The 24,861-nt window shown below is 35.4% G+C and overlaps 1 protein-coding gene across 3 annotated transcripts in view; it reads right to left on the minus strand.

Annotated features, from left to right (window-relative positions):
• Nucleotides 1-3,661: 3,661 nt before the first annotated feature.
• The window catches only part of SCN11A (sodium voltage-gated channel alpha subunit 11), a 197,404-nt gene continuing 176,204 nt past the window's right edge, over nt 3,662-24,861 (minus strand). For all 3 annotated transcript variants that reach the window (XM_074199107.1, XM_074199106.1, XM_074199105.1), the window contains 5 exons: nt 19,514-19,567; nt 16,873-17,010; nt 14,780-14,884; nt 8,454-8,733; nt 3,662-5,318 (listed from right to left, as the gene is read on the minus strand). In XM_074199107.1, the coding sequence (XP_074055208.1) occupies nt 4,183-5,318; nt 8,454-8,733; nt 14,780-14,884; nt 16,873-17,010; nt 19,514-19,567 (1,713 nt within the window). In that variant the 3' untranslated portion in view covers nt 3,662-4,182. The remainder of the gene's footprint in view (nt 5,319-8,453; nt 8,734-14,779; nt 14,885-16,872; nt 17,011-19,513; nt 19,568-24,861) is intronic.

Consider the following 24,861-nt stretch of genomic DNA (forward strand, 5'->3'; position numbering starts at 1 on the left):
CTATCATCTTAAAGGGAGGTACCACAAAACTTATTTAATTCAGCATTATTTAATTATGTAACTGAATAAGGTAAATAATAAATTTATAAAATATATCTTGAAAAATCATGATAAACTTTAACAATGGGATGACTCTAATATGGTAAAAATCTGCTAGAGATACTAGTTGTATGATCATAAGTAAGTCTCTCAGTCTCTCTGAGCCCTAGATTTTCTTATTCATAAAATGGTAATAAGACCTATCTAATAGGATTGTTGCCAGTCCATTGGGGAAACCCTGAGAAGTCAGGGTGCCTTAGACTGCAGTCCAAGAGCTTAGATTTGAAACTCAATTACTATGTTATATAGGAACTGAGTTGAATTGTGAATCTAATCCCCTTCTCCTCCTCAAAAACTAAGGTGGCAAGTGTTTGGGTGGGTGGGTGGAGTTGATTGTGTTAGGTGATGCTGTGGATAGAGTCTGTACCTGTGATCAGGAAGATCTGAGTTCAAATCTGTGGATAACAATAGCACCTACCTCTTAGGGTTATTGAAAGGATCAAATGAGAACACAATTGTAAAGTGCTTAGAGAGTTTGGCGCCTAGTAGGCACTGCATAAACGTGGCTATTATTACAATATCTAAAGTTTACACCATTAGAATGTTATTGCCTACTAGAAATGTTCAAATTGTTCGTTTTGCATTTAAACTCCTGCTTGTCTTTTGGTAGGAGTAAAATGTCTTACAACTTTTTAGGGTAATATGTTTGTGCCTAAAATCCCCAAGTAGCTGGCATTCTTTGTTTCTCTGAACCTACTTGTCTTCCCATCCTGCAAAATATCAGGATTTAGGAAGGAAATTTTAGGTATCTTTGCAAGAGGACTCAGAGGGATCATCTATGGTACAAGGGCCTTTAAAAAATGTAGTTGTGCCCTATATAAAACAAGAGTCTCACACAGAAATCACAGGAGACCTTCCACCCAGAGTGGTTTTCTCTTCTGAAAGGGGCAACCATTAGTTGACCTCAGATTTGTTTTTACTGTAGCTTTGAAATAAATATTCCTTTACAAAAATAAAATCAGTGATTATACAAAGTCAGTACCATGGAAAGAGTACTGACTCTAGCATCTGAGGTCCTGGGTTCAGCTGTGATTACTGATAATTATAACATGTGTCTGGAAATGTCATGGAACTTTCCTGGCCCTCTGTTTCTTTATCTGTGAAAAGGGCAAGTTAGATTTGATGGCCTCTGAGATGCTTTTCCGGTCTAGACATATGGTTCTGTGTCATATTGTTCACATGCCAAGGCCGTCATCAAGACACCATTTTCATGGGGAAATTAGCTGCTTCTCAGAGGCTAGTCTTGTGAATCCAAACCCAAGAAGTAACAGGTAGAGTCAGTTTCCTTATACATTTTTACATAGGTTCATTTTATATTGAATCTATACTCAGAGCATTCATCCCTCTTTGACCCTTCTATGGTCTGACCTCCCCTAATACGATGCCAGAGCTTCTCTGACACCCTGTGGATAATGTTTCCTTTTGGTACCCACCCTGTTCTTCCCCCTTGGTATATCCAAGTAACCATTAACAAAGACTTTCCTTCATGATCCAAGGCTTTCATTCTGTTCTCTACCTCTGACGATGATGATGTAATGAATAATCTGGTGAACTCTATGGGTTTTATAAAGGGGCAGAATTGGGGGAAAGTATTCCTGTTTCATTTAACATTCACACTAAACCTCCAAGAGGAGAAGTCTTTTCTTCATTTTACAGATGAAGTAATGGAGGCTCAGAGAAGCCCAAGATCATAGAGTAAGGTAGTCACATTCCAGGACTAGACCCCAGGGTTACTGATTGCAGTGTATCATTCTGCTTCTGCCATGTGTTCTGTCTTTGTTTGTACTCATCCTTCTAGTTTCTGGGCTCTTTGATTCTTCAAAGGATTCCATTGGTGTTTATAGTCTGTCTGCTCATGAGTAGCCCAACTCATTCTAAGTTATTCTCATCCAGACCTTTCCAAAAATCCTCCACAATACCCCCACATTCTGGAGACCTTTTATCTTTTTCTTCACCTAACCCAGGCTGGCTGTCTTTTGTCTTACACCCTCCTGACTTGAGACACATTCATTTCTGGTCTGAGATTATTTCAACAAAAGTTATCCAACTCTTTACAAATACACAAAGTACTGTGCTAGATACTGGGGATATAAAGAGGGGAAAAATAGGAATATTTGACTTCAAGAAACTTGTATTCTACTGTTTGTTTTATTCATAAAAAGATTACCAATGAGAGTTCATTTCCTCTAATCATTGGTCAACTTTGTTTTGTTGGCAAGGAAGGTTGAAGAAGAGCTCCTATTTTGGGGGGGAAATGCCCTCCAACTAGTTATAGAAACCAGAGACTTCTCCTCCAAAGCAGTAATTTGATTTCCCTTATTTTATAAATGTATGTTGTTTACCTTTCCTATACAAAACTTTGGGGACAAATATAACAGAGTGATCTGAGTGATGGAGAAAAATCAAAGGTAATGGGAAATTTTTAAAGGAATAATTTGGAATATGGGTAGTAAGAATAGGAATTGGCAACTTAATTGTAGGAGCTAATGTATTTTCTTTCTCTGACTACATTACAGAGACTTCCTGAGCTTTGCCAGGGACTTTTGGGTCAGAGGCATAAAATGAATGTACACCTCATTTAGGACTGGGATCTGGAAGCAAAAATGTATCCATCTCAAAGTAAAGTCACCCTGGAAGCACAACTATTCCTCCATCACAGGTCATTTGCAGGAGAAAAAGTACCCCAATATCCTACATCTGAACAAATGCTGATCTGCTTCCAGAAGTTTTGTCATTAGTGAAAGCCCTCATCCCTGCTTTGCTAGGAGCCACAAAAGGAATAGAACTTCCTGACTTTGGAACTGTCTGCCTTAGGGAGGTTAATGTAGGATTGGATAAAAAATGGCAGCCTGGGAAAGTCAGTGCTGGTTCCTGAGTATTAACTGGATTTAGCTCATTTCAACCATAAAAGTCTGTATGAAAGTGTATCTTTCTAAGTATTTTTCAGAGAAACACAGGGTAAAAGAACAAAGTGAAAGGCTAGTAAGATGGAAGCCAAATCAATGATCCAGGCTTCTATCCTATAGGCATGAGAGCCTTGACTGACAGCCACATGCCCTGAATAGGACTGGAATATGGTATAATATTAGAAAGATTTCCTTCATTCTTTAAGACTATATTTTCTGGAGTCTAGCACTTATATCAACCCCCTCCACATATTACTGGTCCTCATATGTTGATATAACCAAAAACATGACCCCTTTCACATTTTACTGGACCCCGTATGTTGATATATCCAAAAACATGATCCCCTTGACAAGCATTTATGAATTTTTCTAGACTATCTAACAGACAGCCTGGCAACCGTAGCTTAGCTTAGACCTAAAGCTTTTCTAGCTCTATAGACTCTACCAAAAATGGAGCTCCATCAACCTTAAAAGCCAAAAGACATTTCCACATTATGATGAAATATGGATCTTTGGGGAAAATAAAGCTCTAAGTTCTAAGCTACTATGTATTATTCCTAATAGAAGGAGAAGGCAAGAAAATAAGCTCAAGGACTACCTTCAAAAATGAATGGCATTGAAATATAACAAGAATCGACTCTTAATGTATCAGGAGTTCATGACGAGGTCAATAAATGTTTTTGAAGGTAATATACATATTGATAATTAATGTACTTAATATTTTAAACAAGCTAAATTTATTTTATGGCAACACAAAGTATCTATGGAGGCTAATTCATCAGTATTTCCTCGTTAGCATGCAAGGTCATTGTACATAATAATTCTTATAAGCAAGGTGACTATATCAGGGTGTCTTACCACAGCTAGGGATGAAGAAATTAAATTTTCAACATAATACAGACATTAATGGACTTTCTCTAGCCCTTTACAAATTTTTTTATGTATTAATACAGTATCTGACATTTAAAGGAATGGAAACTTTAATGCATATCATTATAATATGAGATTGCTTGTTCAAAGTCTTCCCTGTCTATTTAAATAAACATTTATGTCTGATAATTAAAAAACCCTGAAAACCCACCTACCAATTGGCTATTCATCAAGCCACTGACTGTACCCTTTGCTTCCATTGTAGTATAAAAGCAAAGTTGCCTCTTACAATAGATCTCAATAAATGTCAATCAAAGTGTACTTTGCCATCAGGTACTTCTAAGGTACTAATGGCGCCATTGCAAACCAGCTGATGTGGTAAGGAAGGCATTTTCTTGGCATTACTCTTCAACAAGTAGAGTCGATAGGCCTTCTGGATGACAGCAGCACTTCGCTCTTCTTCCATGCGCTTTGTGGTAGTCACAATTGGTTCATACTTCTGGTTAGGATTGGCCTCCATGAATTTCTCTTCCATCTGGCTTTTAAGGCAATCTATACCCTCTGAGTCCCCCAGAACTCTTGTGGTAAAAGCAAACAGTATATCCATGCAATGGAGTCGATTGCCACTGACCATGGGCAGATCCATCATTAGAAGTTGATTTCTATTTGGCTTGGCCACACGTAAGGGATCTGGCAAGGCATCAGCAAAGTCTGAGAGGGCTGAGTATTTAATGAATTGTGTAGCTTCAGGATCAAATTTTTCCCAAGTTTCATAGAATATGTCAAAGTCATCCTCACTCAATGGATCCTCACTCTCTTCAGTGGCCGTGTTGAAGTTTTCTAAGATCACAGCAATGTACATGTTTACAACAATTAGGAAAGAAATAATGATGTAGCTGACAAAGAATGTAATCGCCGTGACAGAGTTCACACAGTCACTGTCCGATTTACTACTATTTCTAGAACAAGATGAACTTTCTGGGTTACAAGGTGAACCTTCTGGATTACAAGATAAACTTCCTAGGTTACAAGATGAATTTTCAGAACTGCAAGAACTCTCTTGTTTACAAGTTGAATATTTTGAAGTCAACATAGGACTTAGGAAGGCGTCCCAGCCCGCTGAGGTGGTGATTTGGAAGAGACAGAGCATGCTGCTGCCAAAGGTCTGGAAGTTAAATATGTCATCAATCCCTGCCTCATATTTCACCTGGGAAAAATTTGTCATACCAATAATGGCATAGATAAACATGACAAAAAAAAGCAGAAGCCCAATGTTGAATAGGGAAGGAAGTGACATCATCAGTGCAAAAAGAAGGGTCCTTATTCCTTTAGCTGCACGGACAAGTCTTAGTATTCGGCCGATCCGAGCCAAGCGGATGATTCTGAAGAGCACGGGAGGGAATGGAATTGCTTTATTGTTTTCCAGTAGAGAAAACATAAGGCCTTTAGAAAAAAACAAAACAGTTAATTTCCAGAAAAGATTTCAAATTCATGTGAATTTGTAACTTTTTCTAGCTATAAATTGTGTTGGGTTTTTTCATGTTATCAGGGGAGATTGTCCAGACCTTTATCTACAAGGCATTTTTACAGAAGTGAAATTGTTGACAATTATAAGATGACATTTGAAGTAAGAAAGGGTTATTTTACAGTGTTTTTAAATATTAGCAATTTTGGTTTCTATTTGTGTGTCCCTAAGAAATGGGCCTTTTCTGAAACTATTGGAAATAGTTTGAATTAGGAAGCAAGTGATTATTTATTAGAATAAATTTGAATGGCCTCTCAAGGGCAGGGTTGTGATTCCTTTGCCATCTCAAGGATCCTTTGATTCTATGATGAACCTCAGGAAAAGAGAGTGAGAGTAAAAATAAAGAATGGACTCCATTAGGAAAAAAGTTCCTTGTATCCTTTGGGGACAGGTCAGGGATCATAAATTTTCTTCTCATTTGAATGCTTATTCTGGTTTTTTTCATTCAATGAAGAAACATTTACTCAGTGTCTACATTCACCAGGCAACTGTGCTCAGCATTTGTGTTTCAAAGAAAGGTGGAACAGTCCTTGCCCTTGGGCTCAATTCAATCTATTGGAGGAGACATCATTTTGTATTCAAGACAAATTAGAAATAATCAATAGTGAGAAGCTATAAAACTAAGAGAAATTTGGAAAGGCTTCCCATAGTAGTGGGATTTTAGTGGAGAAGGGGAGGGTTCCAAGCATGGGGAATAAACAGAGAAAATGCCTGGATCCCAAAGATGGAACTTTTTATTCACAGAATGGACATGAGGCCAATATCACTGAATTAAAGAATTGGTCATTAAGATGTAAGGAGCCTACAAAGCTGGGAGGGGACTAGGTTATGTAGGACTTTGAATGCTAAATAGTATTTTAGGAGGTAATGGGAAGCCATTGGAGTTTAGAGAGTAGAGGAGGGCTACATGATTGAACCTGTGCTTTAGGAACATCACCTTGGTGATTGAGTGGGGATGGATTGGAGTGGGAAGATCCTCAAGACAGCTAGACCTACCAGGAGCCTATAGCAATAGTCCAAGCAGGAAGAGATGAGAGTGCATCAGTGGAATGGCAGTGACAGAGAGGAAAAGGAAAATATTTGAGAAGTGTCACAGAGACAAAATCAAAGGAACTGGCATTTGATTGAATATGGAGGTGAGAGAGTAAGGTATCAAGGATGAGACCTTCTACAAAAATGAGTAGATATAGTTAAAAAACATCCAAACCCTGGGTTCAAGCCCAGATTTGCTGCTAGCTTCATGACTGAGGCTCAATTACTAGAATTGTGTGATTATGGCCTTTATCCTTTCAGTCTCAAAGTCCTCATTTGTGGAACTGGGACAAAAGTATTTGTCCTATTCACAGGGGTGTTATGGAGCAGTGTTTGTAAACACTAAAGCCAGCATTGATGTGAGTTCTTACTCATATTGACAGTAAGTAATAATAGGAGTGGCTAGGTGGTACAGCGGATAGAGCATTGGCCCTGGAGACAGGAGGACCCAAGTTCAAAATAGGACTCAGACACTTAATAATTGCCTAGCTGGTGACCTTGGACAAGTCACTTAACCCCGTTGTTTTAAATAAATTTTAAAAATTTAATTAAAATGTAAGTAATAATAATAATAGTAATTGTTTAGGGTCTTTTATGGTTCTTTTTTTATAATTTCACCATTATCCAATAACAAGCATAATGGGGAAAATAGGGGAATCTTTTCTGATCTGCAGGACTCTGGGCTATTTCTGGTAACGGCCTTAACCTTTTGGAATGACACAGAAAATCCTAAATGGTCCCTTGATCTTCCTTCAGTCTAAAAGAAAAGACATCTATTCTTTTCCCATCCTCTTTCTATCCATGTGAAATGGGAAGTATGGGGCCAGGGAATATCCTTATATCTGTGGTATAAGGACCTATTGGCATGCCATGGCAATAACAGGTAAGACTTGAAATTCAATAAATCGAGGAGTGTTTTAAGGGTGAATTAAATTAAATGTTTGACTAAATATATCAGACAAATTATGTTATAAATATTCAATTGGCCCTTGGCAGAAAAAGAAAAGTTCCCTACTCTTGCCTAATAGGATTCAAATCTTCAAAGATTTGAAGAATTCACTTTGTTCCACTTGGCCCCAGGATTCAGACTAAGGAATATTAGATAGGAATTGATAAAAAGCTAACTAAGATTTAACATAAGAAAAAAAGAATCCCTAGCAATTAGATTTGTCCCAAAGTGGAATGGATGGCCTGGGAAGGGGATGGACCTCCTCACTAGACCAGCTTGAATATTAGCTTACTAAGTCCTGTCATGTAACAGGCCACAATGATTCTCAGCCCCATTTAAGTTTCTTGTGACTGATGAAAAAAGCTATTTGTAACCCAAAGCTGAGGGCAAGTTTGTATTATTGTTGTTGTAAGCCTTATCTCCTCTATAAATGTTCTCTCTCCTTCCTCCAATTTTCTTATATTTACCTATACATGACCTATTTCTCCTAGAGGACAGGAACATTTTCTTTCTTTTTCTTTGTATCCAGTGCATGAGACTTAATAGCTATACTCCTACTAGACTTGGATTATAGAATCCATGAAGTTAAAAACTGACCTTAGCTAATTTTGATCTCATCTAGGACCTGTCATAGTATTTTGTACATGGTAGGCACTAATAAATGTTCATTGAATTGAAATTTTGAACTTCATTTTGCCACCAGGGACAAAACCAAAAAGATGGAAATTAGACCATAATCTCTCCCAACTTTATAGTATCAAATGACATTAAAAAATGCTAGCCAAGAGGCAGCTAGGTGGCACAGTGGATAAAGCACCAGCCTTGGAGTCAGGAGTACCTGGGTTCAAATCCAGTCTCAGACACTTCATAATTACCTAGCTGTGTGACCTTGGGCGAGCCACTTAACCCCATTTGCCTTGCAAAAAACCTTAAAAAAAAATGCTAGCCAAGTTTTCAAAATGCCAGACAGATTAATACTAAAATGATATTGGGCATAGTTCATGAAACCAGTTAGCTTCAACCCATTTCTCAAAGCTTATAGTTATAAACCCTGGTCATCATCTTCACTTACTAGTAATTGAGAGCACAATAACCACACAATCAAATATGTTCCAACCATTAGAGAAGTAGAAATGCCTCAGAGCAAAGATTTTCAAGAGACACTCAATTGTGAAGATGGCAACAAAGACCAAGTTGAGCTTCTCTAGAAGTTTTTTCTGTTGCTCATTGGGTCCTTCAGGAGGGTCTGTTTCTGCCATCATGGTGACCATATTAAGGCATATGAGAGTTATGATGAAAATATCAAAGGCCTGGTTTGTGACTATATCAAACACAAAAGCTTGGCATTTGTTCTGAGGAAAGAAGACAAAGGAGAGATCTGTATAAGTTATGGGAATCTTATTACACAGGTAAAATAAATGAAACATCCATTAGAAGCATTTCCTACAAACCACAAGGATAAAATTCAAAGAAGAAAATGATTTTTTCTTTCCATAAGACACTTTGGAAATATTTAGGTGGATTTATGGTCTGGATGTTATGAAAATTCCATTCATGTAATCCTTGAAACCTGAGAAATGAATTCTAGTCATTTTTGAGGTTCAACCATGAAAACCCAAGTCTCATTTTACAATACACAGTGAATACAACAGATTCAACAGCAATTACTTCCATTCAGTGTCATTAGTATTAATGGGCCTTACCCTGCAACAATTATTGCTTAACAACCAATTCTTTTTCATTGGAGGAAAGGTAAGCAACCCTTAAAAACTCAACATACATTCCGTATTCCTCTATTACTAGATTTTTGTTGTGTTTTTTTTGCTTATAATCTAGTTGGATTCTACCCTCTTTGAATGTATCTCATTCCTGTCAGGCTCCTTTTTGTTTTACCAAAGACTGAAGTAGGTGTTCTATAAATATTTAAAATTCATACACCTATTGGAGCATAATTCTTTGCTTCCAAACTCATTCCTAAACCAAAATTCATTTATGTCAAAGGCACTAACTACTAATCCTTCCTGTATCTCAGGTTTGTAACCTTGACATTACCCTAGAGTCCTCACCTTTCCTTGCCCCACATATTCAGTCATTTGTAAATATTGCCATTTCTACCTTCATACCATCTCTGCCCTCTCTCCCCTTCTTCCATTCAAAGTCTAGGCCCTCATCACCTCTTTCCTGAACTATTACTGTTACCTTTTAAATGATCTTTCTTTCTTGAGTCTATCCCCATTCCAATCCTTCCTCCACACAACTGCCCAAATTATTTTCCAGTAGCACAAGTCTGACTAGGTCATTCCTCAACTTGGTCAGCTCCAATGGATTTCTACTTGTCTCTAAGATAAATATAAACTTTTCTTTTTGACTTTTTAACGCCTTTTATAATCTGGCTTCTATCTTCCCTTCCAGCTTCACTCTTATTCTCTATTGTCTAGCCAAATTGGCTTTGTGCCATTACTCACACATCTCCATTTCAGTACCTTTGCACTCTTTATCTCCCACATCTGGAACATACTCTTTTCTGTCTCTTAGAGATCTCTGCTGATCTTCCATAGTGATGAGTAAACAGCCTTACCTCCTCTGTCATCAAAAAGCAAGTCCCTTTTGGATAACCATTCCTTTTTGCTAAGAGTTCTCTCAGAGAAGGAAATAATCAATGATTCCTAGATACTACATTGTCTACAATTTGGAAAGGGCCCATAAGATTCTGAATCCAGAAAGCAAAGGACTAGAGTAAATTTAGAATCTGACCTTAGACACTCATTAGCTGTGTATGTCCCTAGGCAACTCATTTAACCTTTGTCTGCCTTAATCTACCAGAGAAGAAAATGGCAAATCATTCCAGCATCTTTTCCAAGGAAACACCATGTAGAGTCAAGAGTTGAGCCTGCCTGAATGACTGAATGACAATAAGGATAAAAAAGTATCACTAATCACTGAATTGATAAAAAACAAAGCATCACCAACTGCTGAAGTGCTACCAGAGCTTATACTTCACCTTCTCTAGTGCTGTTTTGGCTAGTAGCATAGCCTACTCTGCTGCCTAGTACTTCTGGGATCCACACTGCTGTGCACACCTTTATTACTGTCCTGCTGTCCTCCAGGCTAAACTTCCCTAAGTCCTCTATCCAATCCTTTTTTGACATAGGCTCAAGGTCCCTTGCCATCCTAGTTGCTTTCCTCTGAATGGTTCCCAATTTCTCAATGTCCCTCTAAAACCTGGAAATCAGAAAGCAGATTCCTAGTTCTAACCCTACCAGAGCTCTAATTTACCAGACCACGAACTCTAATCCTACCATATACCTAGCCCACTGAATCACTAATTCTAACCTAATTTCTATAGCTAAGCTGTTCCTGTACTCCTTCTGGAGCTCTAGCCCTTATTCCTAACTATTGCATCTGAAACACAATGGCTTGATCAGATCAAGGATACTACTGAAGAATATGACTTGAAGTAAAAAGTTGGATAAAAATTTTGAATCACTTATCTGGGAAGGGAAAGAGATCAAAAGAGAAAGTAGACAAATACTTTAAAAAGAAAGATAAAATATCAATTTAATAAAATATGAGGAATTTTAAAAATCAAACATTAATAGAAGTCAAGGTTAGGTTAGCCCATTGAAATAGATTAGCATCCAAGTTGTCTAAGAAAATCTAATTTCAGAGGCAGAGAGATGATTTGAATGAAGAAGGGTAAAAATCAATAAAAAAATAAATAGGGGAAAACATATGTCTAACAAAATTTCATATGTGAATTGATTAAACAATCTAACAATTGAAAGAGTAATAGATAAAAAAATTCAATTTTATGTATCAATTAGACACAAAAATCTAAAAATAAAAACAGAAACAGAAAACAAGAGATTGAAACAAAATCAGTTTTTACACAAATGATTTGAAAAAACGAGGAATTGAAACTACTTTAACTGAAAAAGCAAAAAAAAATACTAACAATATCAAAATAGTTTACAAAGAAACCACCTTATGCTCAAAAGTATCAGAGCCACTGAAGTAATATTAATACTAAAGAAGTAAACCCACATGGGAATAGAATTCAAATTCATGAAGGTAAAGTTAGCTAAATTGCATATATATATGTATATATATATACATATATATATATATATATATATATATATATAGAGAGAGAGAGAGAGAGAGAGAGAGAAACAACATGATTATAAAAGACTTTAATAGTCCTTTTTCAGAGTTGGATAAATCCAAAAGAAAAATTTATTTTAAAAAAGGAAAATATATAACTGAACAATATTTATAGAAGTTAAATCTGAAATAATTTTGATCTTCTGAAATAGAGTATTAAAGAAAATTCATATTTCTCAGCACCACTCAATACATTTACAAAAATTAATTTATCAAAGAAAATTTAAAAAGACAGAATATTTTAGGAGAATGAAGGCAGAATAATATCACAAAACACCAACTAGGAAAGAGTATTTAGCTGGATAGGGTGGCCAAAAGTGTCAAAAGCTAAAAAGCAGTTAAGAAGGTTGAAGAATGAGATCATTCTAATAGATTTAGTGATTAAGATGTCATTGGTGACTTCGGAAAGAGCAATTTCATTTGAGTAATGAAATTAGAAGCTAGATTTTAATGAAAAATGAAAGCGGGTGAGCAGATAGGAAATTAGGACAACATGTGTGGTCTTTTTTTAAAGTATTTTTTTTGGCAAGCAATGGGGTTAAGTGACTGGCCCAAGTTCACACAGCTGGATAATTATTAAGTGTCTGAGGCCATATTTTAACTCAAGTCCTCCTGACTCCAGGGCTGGTGCTCTCTCCACTGAGCGACCTTTTGCCCCTGGGTGGTCTTTTCAAAATAAACAGTAGGTTATGAACTGGGAATGATAGGAAAAGGCAACAGTAGTCCATTCAAACAGTCCAGGTAGGAAATGAAAGAGTAGCTGAACAGAGACACCTAACAGTGAGCAGAGCAGTGACAAAGGTCACCAGCATCTCTAAAGCACTGAAAATGTGAGTCACTCTAGCAAAGAATGTTCTTTGTCTATGTATGTTCCTGAGTGTGTCCTCTTGGCCATGCACATTTATGACATTTGTTTCTACTCTTCCAGGACCAGAGTGGCAATCCAGGGGAAACATACTTTTATGTTTACAAGGGGAGATCTTTCTTGTCTTTAATTATTATTTGAGTGGATAGCTCTTCTTTGAACTAATGCACTCTCTGGTTGATCTAACAGAATCACCACACTATTGGAGACTTTCTGGATACTTTCCTGTAAAATGAAAGTCAAAGCAAAAATATTGAATAAAATAATAGCATAACTCAAATAAATATCCAGTAAAGAAAATTGAAGAATAGTCCAACAAAACACAAGAGTACCAAGAGAGAATGAAAACCCTAAAAAGAAGAGTGTTTGTAGGAAGAAAGAGTGATCAGCAGAGTTAAAAATGTAAAGAGATCAATAAGGATGTGGATTGAATAAAAGCCCTCCGAATTGGTAAATAAGATATGATGGGTAACTTTGGAAAGAATAATTTTCTTGAATGATGAGATCAGAAGCTAGATTTCAGAATGTTTAGAATTGAGAGAGAAGAGGAGTACTTAATATGGATGTACTAGGTGAGGTACCAGGGATAAAAATATAAAGAATATGAGACAGTCCCTATTCCTAAGGAGCTTCCATTCCAATGGGGCTGGCATGCATAAGTATGTATAGTATAAATGTAAGGAAAACAAATATAAATACAATCTAGTTAAATATAAGATAGTTTAAGGGGAAGCATATTGGAAGTTGGGGGTGATATGGAAAGGCTTCAAGAAGAAGACAATTCTTGAGTTGTTTGTTAAAAGGAGAGAATGATTCTATAAGGCAGAGATGAGGATGGAGTACATTCTAGGGATAAAGGAAGACCAGAGGTAAAGGGAAATGTCTAAAAAAATGTGCGAATAATAGTCGATTGATGAATAGTGAAAGGATTCTCTACAAGAGAAATCAAGAGGCAAATAACCATATGAAAAAATTATTCAAATCACTCACAATAAGAGAAATAACAACCCAGATACCATTTCATACATATCAGATTGGCAAAATGGTCATTGTTGAGGGGGCTAAACAAGGACAGAAACACACTGATACATTGTTGGTTGGGTGATGAGATGATTCAAACACACAAAGTTTGGCACGGAATATAATGGCGAGCAGGTTGGTACTATACCTCAAAAACTGTTCATATCCTTTGACCCAGTGATGACATTACCACTCTAAAGAAATAAAAACAATGGAAAAGAACTCATATACACAAAAATGTTTATAGCAGTACTTTTCATCGTAAGAAAGAACTGGAAACAAATTTCATGAATTGGGGGATGATTGTAGAAGTTATGGTATATTAATGTAGTAAAATTTTATTTTTGGATTTGTAAAAAATGGTTTGTAAGAAATAAAATCATTCCAGAGAAACTAGACTGATCTTACACACATTAATACAGACTAAAATAAAGCAAAACCAATAGAACAATTTATTCAATAATGATGACACTGTAAATAAAAACAACAGTAAAAGACTTTTTAAGAATGATGACTGCTGCAATGGGCAATCACAATTCCAGAAGACTGATGATTAAGTAAGCTTTTTACCTCTTGGCTGATATGATATGATGAACTAGAAGTATACCATGAAAACACATTCTCACACATAACTAATATGTGTGTATGTGTGTGAAAATAGTTTGCTTGCACATATATTCAGGTTTTATAATTATAATTATGTAATTATAACAGACTTGGGGAGGGGGAATTTAAAGGGGTTTGGAGGTTAGTAATAGCAACATCGAAAGAAGAGAAAATAAAGACTACTAATGAAACTTTTTATAAAGGAAAAAAGTTCATAAGGGATATAAACAACAAAAGCAGTATTGAAACTACTGTTTTATATTTAATGTATACTCAGAAAAGCAAACTGTAAGAAAGACATGAGGTTTGATGTTTCTGTTTTGCTTTATATTCAAGAAGAGTTCATATTTGTTAACTTCATAATAATAATAATTTTTTAAAATGTATTCCTTCACCCTTGGCTAAAGTCCTCAATATAATAGAGCTGCCTTTGGTTCCTCAGTCCAGGTCAGCAGGATGCCAGTTGACCCACCCATGGCTCTAGCAGATATAGGCTAACTGGCAGAAGTTAATTCATATTGGTTTTAGATAGCAAGCTTTTCATCTTCAATAATTCTCAAAGACCACCCACCAAGTTGCTGCAGGGTCATTATAATCTACATCAGAAGGAGAAGGGCCCACATCCACCAGTTTATGTATATTGTAGAAGTGAGGGAGATATCTTAGAGAAACCATAGCATTTCAATAAATTTAATTTTGGCTCCTATCTATGGAATACATGTTTACAACTTGATTTATCTTACCAAGGGTCTTGGAATAGGTTTTTGGGGCTTCTTTGATCCCAGTTTTTTCATTGCATTGTAATATTTTTTCTGCTCTTCTGTCAAGAAGATATCTTGGCCACCTAAGTATATTGGAAGGACATTGTTATTCCTTTTTGTATCTTTTATGGGAGACCATCTAAAGTTTCAGAAATGAAGCTTTGCCTTTCTATGATTTTCTATCAACACCCCCAGAAACTATACGGGAGAGACCAGAAGATTGTTTTGCAAAGCTATGGAAGATTTCATTAATAGCTGGTTTTCATATTAGCAGAAGTTAGAACAATAAAAATTCCATCTATAGTATTTGATATGAAAATAACATTTCTGGGTGTCAGATCTATCTCATGGGAAGAAAGCAAAACTTTTTCAAATTCTTTAACCATGCTTTTATTAACAACTAAATTAGATTATAATCTATTTTAATGGTTTAAAATCTCCATAAAAGCAAGGAGACAGGCTAGATGACTTTGGACAAGTTTACAAAAAAACTTGTTCCTTGATAATTAAGATGAATAAACATTTTCAGAGGCAAGTAAGGAAAGCTTGGACTCTCCTAGAAAAATCATCTTATCTCAATTCCAAAAATAATCTCAGGATAGCTATATCCAGACACTGTGGGAAAGTCTTGATGTCATTCTTACTCTTGCATTCTGCGATTCCTTTTTTTTTTTTATTTTGGGGGCAATGGTGTTAAGTGACTTGTTCTAGATTATTAGCTAATGAATATCAAGTGTCTGAGGCCAGATTTTATACTCAGGTCATCTTGACTCCTGGACTGGTGCTCTATCGACTATACCATCTAGCTGCCCCTATTTTGTGCTTTCCTAAGAGTCTTTCACTCACAGTATTACAAAATGATAGAGAAAATTGATGGAAAAGATGCTGCTCCAGATTAAAGGAAGGATTTTGTATATATCAAGAGTGTCCCCAATAGAAGGAATGTGGATAAGGTCTAACTAGAAGAGAGGTCTCAGACACTTTCAGAGAGAACCATGGGTGGTGGTGAGAAATCCAAGCATTATGCTGTTTGCCTTGATGCCCCTGTCCTTAGGAAACTCCATTTGGAGTGAATAGGGGAAGTGGAGAACATTTATAATACAGCCCTAAGTCAAGTTGCTGATGCTTGTTTGTATGAAAAATCAGTTAGATTTCATTTGCTTCTAAATAAAGAAGGAAACCTGAAAAAGAAAATGCAAACAAGTAACATAAACACACACTATGATGAGGTAGTCTTCTGGTATGAATTCATTGCAGTAAGGTTTTTTGGGGCAAAAGGAAAGGAGAGAAGAGGAAGGGAAGGAATGAAGAGAGTGAGAGGAGAGGGGAAAGGGACAGATATAAGAAATATAAATTCCAGTCTCTTCCAACAAGTTGCCTCTTTATTAGTGTTAGGGGATAATTTGATCCCCTTTTCTAGGTCAGAGGTGGAGATTGAAGGCTCGGCTCTCATTCAGATGGTGAAATACCCTAAATTACCATTTATGGTAAGCCATAGAGAGGCGTAGGAAGGCACCACAGGCAACCTTGATGATCTTTAGACAAGGTGGGAGCAGATTCATACTTAGGAAAAGATATGTCACCTGGGACATAACACACAAGGGACACTTTGTAACAGTACTGATGTAGATATTTTTAAGTCCAGAAATTCTCTTCCCCATAGGATGGAAATATGGGTTTTATGATATCAATCCCATGGATTGCAATGACAAGACTAATAATGGGCGCATGAACTAGAATGTTGCTTTCATTGTTACAGGGGACTCCCCTATGAAGGAAGTCCCTCTGTCAAAGCAGATCAACACCTTCTTTTGCCTCTTGTAATCTTAAAAAAATCGCCCAGAGTTATTAGGTGACTCATTCAGAGCCACATAACCAATATGCATAAGAGGAGGGTGATGAATTCTAGGTCTTCCTAGTTCTAGAGCTAGCTCTTGATATGATGCTGACAATAATACAGGAGTACAATTTTCACATCCTGATTAAGGATCACAAATGCTTTCTTCTGGCCTTGGGGATGAGAATCTTCTATCTGTACAAGGTGTGGAACAAGTTAGGACATTCAAAATACTTATCTTTTTTTGCTGTTGGTTGAAGTTGTCAATGATAACACCAATGAAAAGATTCAGTGTGAAGAATGAGCCAAAAATGATAAAACCAACAAAGTAGAGATATGCAGGTAAATTTGCCTCAAAACTAGGCTGCTCCTCCATCTATGCATGTGAAAACAAAGAAGAGAAAAATCACTAGGGAAAAATATATTCTCAGCCTTATTGCCTTATCTAAGGACCACGATAATATTTCAGTCAAAACCATTCTGACACATCACGTAATATCAGAAAACATTCTAAATTACTGCATTACATCTGGATTTTTATGGGCTCTTTCAGGTCAGCAGAGATTGCTATCAACACAAAAATTTAAAAATAAATTTTTATTTTTTTAAATTTATTACTTATTTTTAACACTTTTCTTTTTAAATTTTGCATTCTGTATTTCTCCTTCCTTCTGTCCTCCTATCTATTAAGAAGTAAACAATATGACATCAATTACAACATGCTGTGAAATTATGCAAAACATTTCCATATTAGTCATAGCACCAAAAAGCAAGAAAAACAAAGTGAGAAAATCATACTCTAATTTGCACTCAGAGTTAATCAGTTCTCTCTGGAGTTGGATAGTATTTTTTATCATGAGACCTTTGGAATTGTCTTGGATCATTAGATCTTGGATCAGAATAGCCACATCTTTCATGCTTGATCATCATTACAATGTTTCTGCCACTGGGCACAAAGATCTCCAAATTCTTTTCATTTCACATTGCTTCAGTTCATATAGGTCTTAACATGTTTTGTTTTGTATTTTCTGAAACCATCTCCTTCATCATTTCTTATAGGATAATAGTACTCCATCACAATCATAAGTTACAACATGTTGTCATTTCGCAACTGATGAGTATCCCCTCAATTTCTAATTTTTTAGCACCAAGCTTATAGCACAAAAAGAGTTTCTAAAAGCATTTTGGTAAATATAGGTCCCTTCCCTTTTTCTTCATTCTCTTTGGGGTACTGACCTAGGAGTGGTGAAAGGATATACACAGTTTTATCTCTCTGTACAAAACTGTTCTGCAGAATGATTGGCTCAGTTCAAAATTGCACCAACAATTTATTAGTTTACCTAATTTCCCTCATCTCTTCCATAATTTTTCATTTTTGATAGATGTGAAGTGGTTTTAATTTGTTTTTCTTTAATCAGTAGTGATGTGACCATAAATTGTTTTGATTTCCTCTTCTGAAAACTACCTGTTCATATGTATTGGTCATTTATCAATTGAGAGTCGATTCTTATTTTTATAAATTTGACTCAGTTCCCTATATGAGAAATGAGACCTTTATCCAAGAAATTTGCCTTCAAATTTTTTTTATATTGCTTCACTGTCTTTGGTATCTTTTAGCAAAATGGTCGTTTCCCCTGCTTATCTCTTTTAATTAGGTCTATTTTGACTTTTCCTTTGTCTGAGATCATAACTACTCTTGACTTTTTTTATTTCAGTTGAAGCACATTAGATTTTCTCTAATTCTTCATTTTAATTCTGAGTGTGTCTGTTTCAAGTGTGACTCTTATACAGAACATATTGTTAGATGCTGGTATCTTTTGTTTCATGGATGAGTTCATCCTATTCACATTAAGATTACTAACTGCATAATTCCCTCTTCCCTACTTTCTGCTGTTTAGCCTTCTATTTTCTTTTTTATCTTGTCCCTCCCCAAAAGTCTGTTTTGCTTCTAATTACTGCTTCCTTCCTTTAATACACCCTCCCTTTTATCTCTTATTCTCTTTTTCTATTTTCCCTTTTGAGCAAGATAGATTTCTACCTTCAACAGAGGGTTTATACATATTCTTTCCTTTGTAAACCAATTTTAATGAGAGTGAGGTTCAATCATTGACCCCTTCATCATTTTTTCCCTCCACTATAAAAGTTACACCTAATTTGCTTCTTGTATTTGAGAATATTTTTCCCATTTGAAGTTTCTCTTCCCTCTTCTTTCTTTTTTTCTTTCTCACATTCATTTTTTTAGAGATCAACTCAAATTTATGCTCTTTGGCTATATAGACTCCTGCTAATTTACCTAATGATGATGAAGTTCTTAGGAGTTACATATATCAGCCACCCAACAGTTTAACTTTATTGAGTCTCTCATGATTACTCTTTCAGATTTACCTTTTTATGCTTTTCTTTGAATGTCAAATTTTCTACTCAGCTCTGGTCTTTTCATGAGGAATATTTGAAAGTTCTCTATTTCATTAAACATCATTTTCCCCCCTAAAGGATTATAATTCATTTTTCTGGGTAGGTTAGTCTTGGTTGTAATTCTGGTTCCTTTCCCTTATATTCCAAGCTCTTTATTCCTTCAATATGGAACTGATAAATCTTTGTATGATATAGTTTGTTTCTGATTGACTTTCTTTTTGACTATTTTAAGTATTTTCTCCTTGACTTGAGAGCTCCTAACTTTGGCTATAATAGTCTGGGAGTTTTCATTTTGGTATCCCTTTCAGGAGGTCATTGGTAGATTCTTTCAATTTCTTTTTTACCCTCTGAATCTAGGATATCAGGGCAACATGATGCAAATATGAAATGATATAAAACAACCTGTTGCACTTACCCAGTTACTTTCAGATAACCCAGAAATTTACTCTGTGTCTCTGACTTACCCCTCTTGAATCCACAGCTGCATACATAATATCCATCCAACCTTTAAATGTTGCCTGGAGCAAAAGAACAAAAGTAAGCATTGTTATACAGTATTTTTCCAGGAATAAAATATAAACAGAAATAATAGAAATTATTAGGAACTATGAGAAATTAATAAAGTATAGAAAATTTTTTGAGCCTTTAAGTGTTTATTATTCAAATTAAAGGAAAACTTCCAGAACAGAAATCACAGAATTCGACATCTGACAAGAACTCAGTGGTCATCTAGTTCAACCTATACATAAAAGAAATCCTGAAGAGTGGTCATCTAGCCTCTGAAGAACTCTGAAGAATAGGAACCCATAATCTTCCTAAGGAGGTCAATGCTATTTTGGATGGTCTGAAGTGTTAGGAAGTGTCTTCCAATGTCAAACCCATATTGATGTTTTATGGTTACTCCTTATTACTCCTGGTTCTATTGTCTTGAACCAAACAGTATTAACTCATTTCCATCTCAACAATTCTCAAATATTGCTGTTGGATCACTCATGTCTCCTTTTCTTCCAAGTAACCTCCCTACCCCATTTCTTCAAATGGTTTTCACATGACATGAATTTAAGACTCTGAAGGAGGCAAGAAATGAGACAGGAGAGGAAATTGCAGAGATCAGGAGCAAGTTGGTAAAGAAGGAAGAAATTCATAAAGAAAACAAACAAGTGGCTGGAAGCCTTCTCAGCTTCAACATTCTAGAGACTGGGAGGGAAATTGAAAATGGTTAGGAAAAGACAAGTAAAATACAAAAGTGGGAAGATACAGATGAGAGAAATTTCCAGGAGTTCTACAGACTGCCTGGGACAAAGATAAAGGAAAAGCCTTTTTATTCATAAAAGAACTTGATAACAGAAATCCCCATTCCAGCCAAGGGAAAAAAAAAGGAAAGAGAAGTAGGTGAAAACAAAGGATCAGGAGCAAGTCCAAGTATTGCCAGCCCACATGAAATATGTGTGTGTGTGTTTGTGTGTGTGTGTGTGTGTGTGTGTGTGTGTGTGTAATATATTTTCTCTGCATGGAGTCCAGAACATAAGCTGCCATCTGATTCCCCCTCAAACTCTATCTTCACAACAAAAAAACTAAACTAAGCAAGCTACCATTGAATGTGTGAGTGCTACATGATTATGTAATGTAAAGTTCAATGGTATGGAGAGAATAGTTCTACAGAGGGAATTGGGTTTTGGTATCATTTACTCACTGCCTTGATACACTGCATAAATTAGGAGATAAGAGAAATAGAAGATAGGCAGTGAAACCCCCAAGGACAAAAATAGTAGTAATCCAGGAAGAGACTACACTTGAGATATTAGTAGACACAGTGGTGATATGTAATGAGGAAGAAGAATTCAAAGAGTGTCAAAATGTCACCCTTCCAATATGGCAGTAGAGCCTACTGGTAACCTTACAACTCCCAGATGTCTGGTGAAGTCTAGTCTAAGAAAGCAAAAGTATTGCCTATCAAATGAAAACTTCCACAGGAAGCAGGATGATCTTTCCATATTAATCATCTTACTTAAGGAAGATATCGGATTGTTTATTTCCAATATCAAAGGCTCCTCAACCTATCTGAAGTGTTGTTCTACTTTAAACCATGTAACATTTTTAGTTCTGGGTGACAATGGTAAAGAATTTATCAGATTAGTGATCAGCTTTCTGCTATTAATCCTCTATATGTGACTGAAAAAAGATTCAATGTCTCTAGATGACTCTATTTTTTCTAACTAGATAGAAACTGTCTAAGCTTATGCTATATTGGTGCGATTTCCACCAATCATTCTTGTTTTAAACTTAGCAAATGCTCAAAAATATTTTAAATAAATTATTCAAATGCTATTTTTTCCATTGACAGAATTCCTTCCTATCTCCTAGAAACCATTTCTCCTCTCAGAGTCACCCTATATAACAAATAATATTTTTAAAAGAAAGGAGTTAATAATTTAGCAAACTCAATCTAAACATTGAAAAAGTATATATATATATATATATATATATGTGTGTGTGTGTGTGTGTGTGTGTGTGTGTGTGTATATGAAATGTCCCACACCTGTGGACCTCTTGCTTCAAAAATTGGAGTGTGGGTTTCTTCTTACAATCTATTTTTGGGGGCCATATCTGTCATTGTAATTTTTTATCATTCTGCTACATTGTTTTCCATTTACATTGAAATTGTATATATTCTTTTCATTATTCTTCATCAGTTCATATAGATTTCATGCTTCTTTGTATTCCTTATGTCAGTCATTTCTCACAAGACAGCAATAGGCTGTTACATTCATGCAACGTTCCAATTTGTTTAGCAATTTTCCAATTGTTGGACATTTACTTTGCTTCCACTTTGCTATCCTAAAAAGTTGCTACAAATATTGTAAATATTTTAGTTACAGATGTAGATTTTCTTCTTTTTTTGGAAATATAAGCACAGTATTTATTTGCTTAATTGCAAATTATAAACTATTTCCAAAACAGTTACACTGATTCATGGCCCCACCAACATTGCACTGGTATGCTTATTTCCCTTAATCCTTCGAATGTTGACTATCAATATCTTTTTTTCATCTTTACTGTCCTTAAAGATTTGTTAGCACTCTCTTTAAATTTATCAAGTTCAGGAGATTTTTTGACAGTTCCTATATAGCTAAGTCTAGTTCCTTTCCTCAGATTTGGTTATTTAAGATCTATATTTGGTCTTCTGACAATTTGGATATTTTATATTTTTAAGGCATTCTTTCATTTATGAACAAACTTTTAATAGCATATAACTATGCCTAGCAGTTTGAATAATTCTTTTTTATTTTTCTAGTTTAATTGTGATTTTACTGTGATCATTTGAAATTTTGTTGATTGAAATAGAAGAGAACATGAAGCATCTCACTGGAAAAACAACTGACCTTGAAAACAGGTCAAGAATAGATAATGTAAGAATTTTTGGACTACCTGAAAGTCGTGATTAAAAAAAGAGTGCAGGTATTGAACTTCAGAAAAGAACATGTTAAGGAAAATTGCTCTGAAGTTTTAGAGCTAGAGGATAAAAAGACATTGGAAAAATCCATCAATCACACCTTAAAGAAATACCAAAATGAAACTCAAAGCTCCCAGTTCGAAGAGAAATTACAAGCAACTAAAAGGAAATGATTCAAATTGTGGAGCTACAGTCTGGGTAAGAAAAAATTAACAGTTTTAACACTAAAATACCAAAGGGTATAAAACATATTCTGAAGAGCAAAAGAATTGTTTCTCAATCAAGAATAACCAACCCAGTCAAGTAGAGTGTAATCCTGCAAGGGATGATGATGTTAGTTCTTCATTCTTGAAGAAGACTATGACATCAGGGGAGGTGATACTATGACAAGCACATAAAACTGGACTGGAGTGAGGAAGGGGCTGTGCTAAGTCACCAGCCTTACTTTCTCCTCCAGAGCCATCCAGGTCCAGACAGATATGAATTAAGATGACTGGAGATAGCCCTGGAAGTGAGGCAATCAATGTTAAATGACTTGCCCAAGGTCACACAACTAGTAAGTATCAAGTGTCTCAGGATGGTTTTGAACTCTAGTCCTCCTGACTCCAAAGCCAGTGTGCACTGCACCCCTAGCTGCCCTCAGACACATGACACTTACTAGCTGTATGACCTTGGGCAAGTCACTTATTCTTAATTGCTTTGCATCCTGAACCATCTGCCAGTCATCCTGATCTATACCTGGAAAGTGAGGCTGATGACTTAGCCCAGCATCCTCTCACTCCAATATAATTCACATGCTTGTCTGGCATCACCTCTCCTGGTGAAAGACAAATGTCATTATTAGTTCTGCAAGGGAAAAATATGGATATCTAATGAAGTAAAGGATTTTCAGACATTCTTGAAGAAAAGACCAAAACTAAACCAGAAAAAAAAATCGGACTTTCAAACACAAGAATCAGGAGAAACTTAAGAAGATAAACATGAAAGATTAATTAAAAGGGACTTAATTAAGTTAGTCTATTTACTGACACCTATGGGAAAAGCATATTTGTAATTCTTAAGAATATTATCATTATTAGGATAGGTAGAGTATATATATATATATATATATATGCATATATATATATATATATATAGACAGAGCTTGAGCTTAATTTGGTTATTATGAGATTATTCTAAAAAAATACAATTAGATAGGGAAAGGTAAAATGGAGCAAATTATCTCATACAAAAAAAGAGGAATGAATGAAAAAATGCTTACAGTGAAGAGGAATATAAGGTAGAGTGCAGGCAACATGAGAGGCTTACTAATCAGAACTAGGTAAAAACGAGAGAGTAACATATACATCTAGTTGGGTATAAAAGACTTCTTAATTTATAGAGTAATAGAAGGGCATGGAGATAGGATAAGGAGGGACTCTTAGAAGGCTATGCTGATTAGGGAGCCAGTGGTCATAAGTAAACTAGACTTTTGAAAAGAGATAAGGAGAGGGAGGGGAGAGAGAGAGAGAGAGAGAGAGAGAGAGAGAGAGAGAGAGAGATAAACATTGAGGGGGATGATGGAGAAAAATCAAAACTAGTAAATACAACTGAGTGAGAATGGAATGTATTCATCCAACAGATGGCAGAAAGAATTAAAAACCATAAACTGATAATATGTCATTTATAAGAAGCACATTCAAAAAAGAATAAAAATGAAGAGCTAGAATAGAAATCATTATACATTTTTTAAAAAATTCAGGATAGTAGTCAAGATTTCTAAGACAAAAATAGATTTATTGAAAAGAAATAAACAGGAAAAACTGCATCATAATTAAAAGACACCTTAGATAATAGACAAATGTACATATACATATATATATATATATATGCATCAAATGCTATAGCATCCAAATTTATAAAGAAAAGGGTAAATGAATTACAGGGGGAAAAGGTAAATTAATTACAAGTGGAAATAGAAAAATCATAATAGTGGGAAACTTCAACTTTCCCCTCTCAGAACTAGATAAATCCAACCCAGAAATAAATAAGAAAGAAAGAAATCAAGGAGATGAATGGAATCTTAGAAAAGCTTGATATGATAGATATCTGGAGAGATATTGAATGGGTACTGAAATTAATGTACCCTTTTTTCAGTGATACATGCCATCTATACAAAAAAATTATCATATATTAGGACATTAAAAACTCAATAGTCAAAACAGAAATATATTCAGATCATGATGCAATAAAAATACATTTAATAAAATATCATGGAAACAGATTAAAAATTAATGACAAACTAATCTAATCTTGAAGAATGATTGAATTAAAGAATAAATCATAGCAATAATAGTATAATTAAAGAGAATGTGATAA

Source organism: Macrotis lagotis, chromosome 8 (assembly GCF_037893015.1).
Source record: "Macrotis lagotis isolate mMagLag1 chromosome 8, bilby.v1.9.chrom.fasta, whole genome shotgun sequence".
NCBI lineage: Eukaryota > Metazoa > Chordata > Mammalia > Peramelemorphia > Peramelidae > Macrotis > Macrotis lagotis.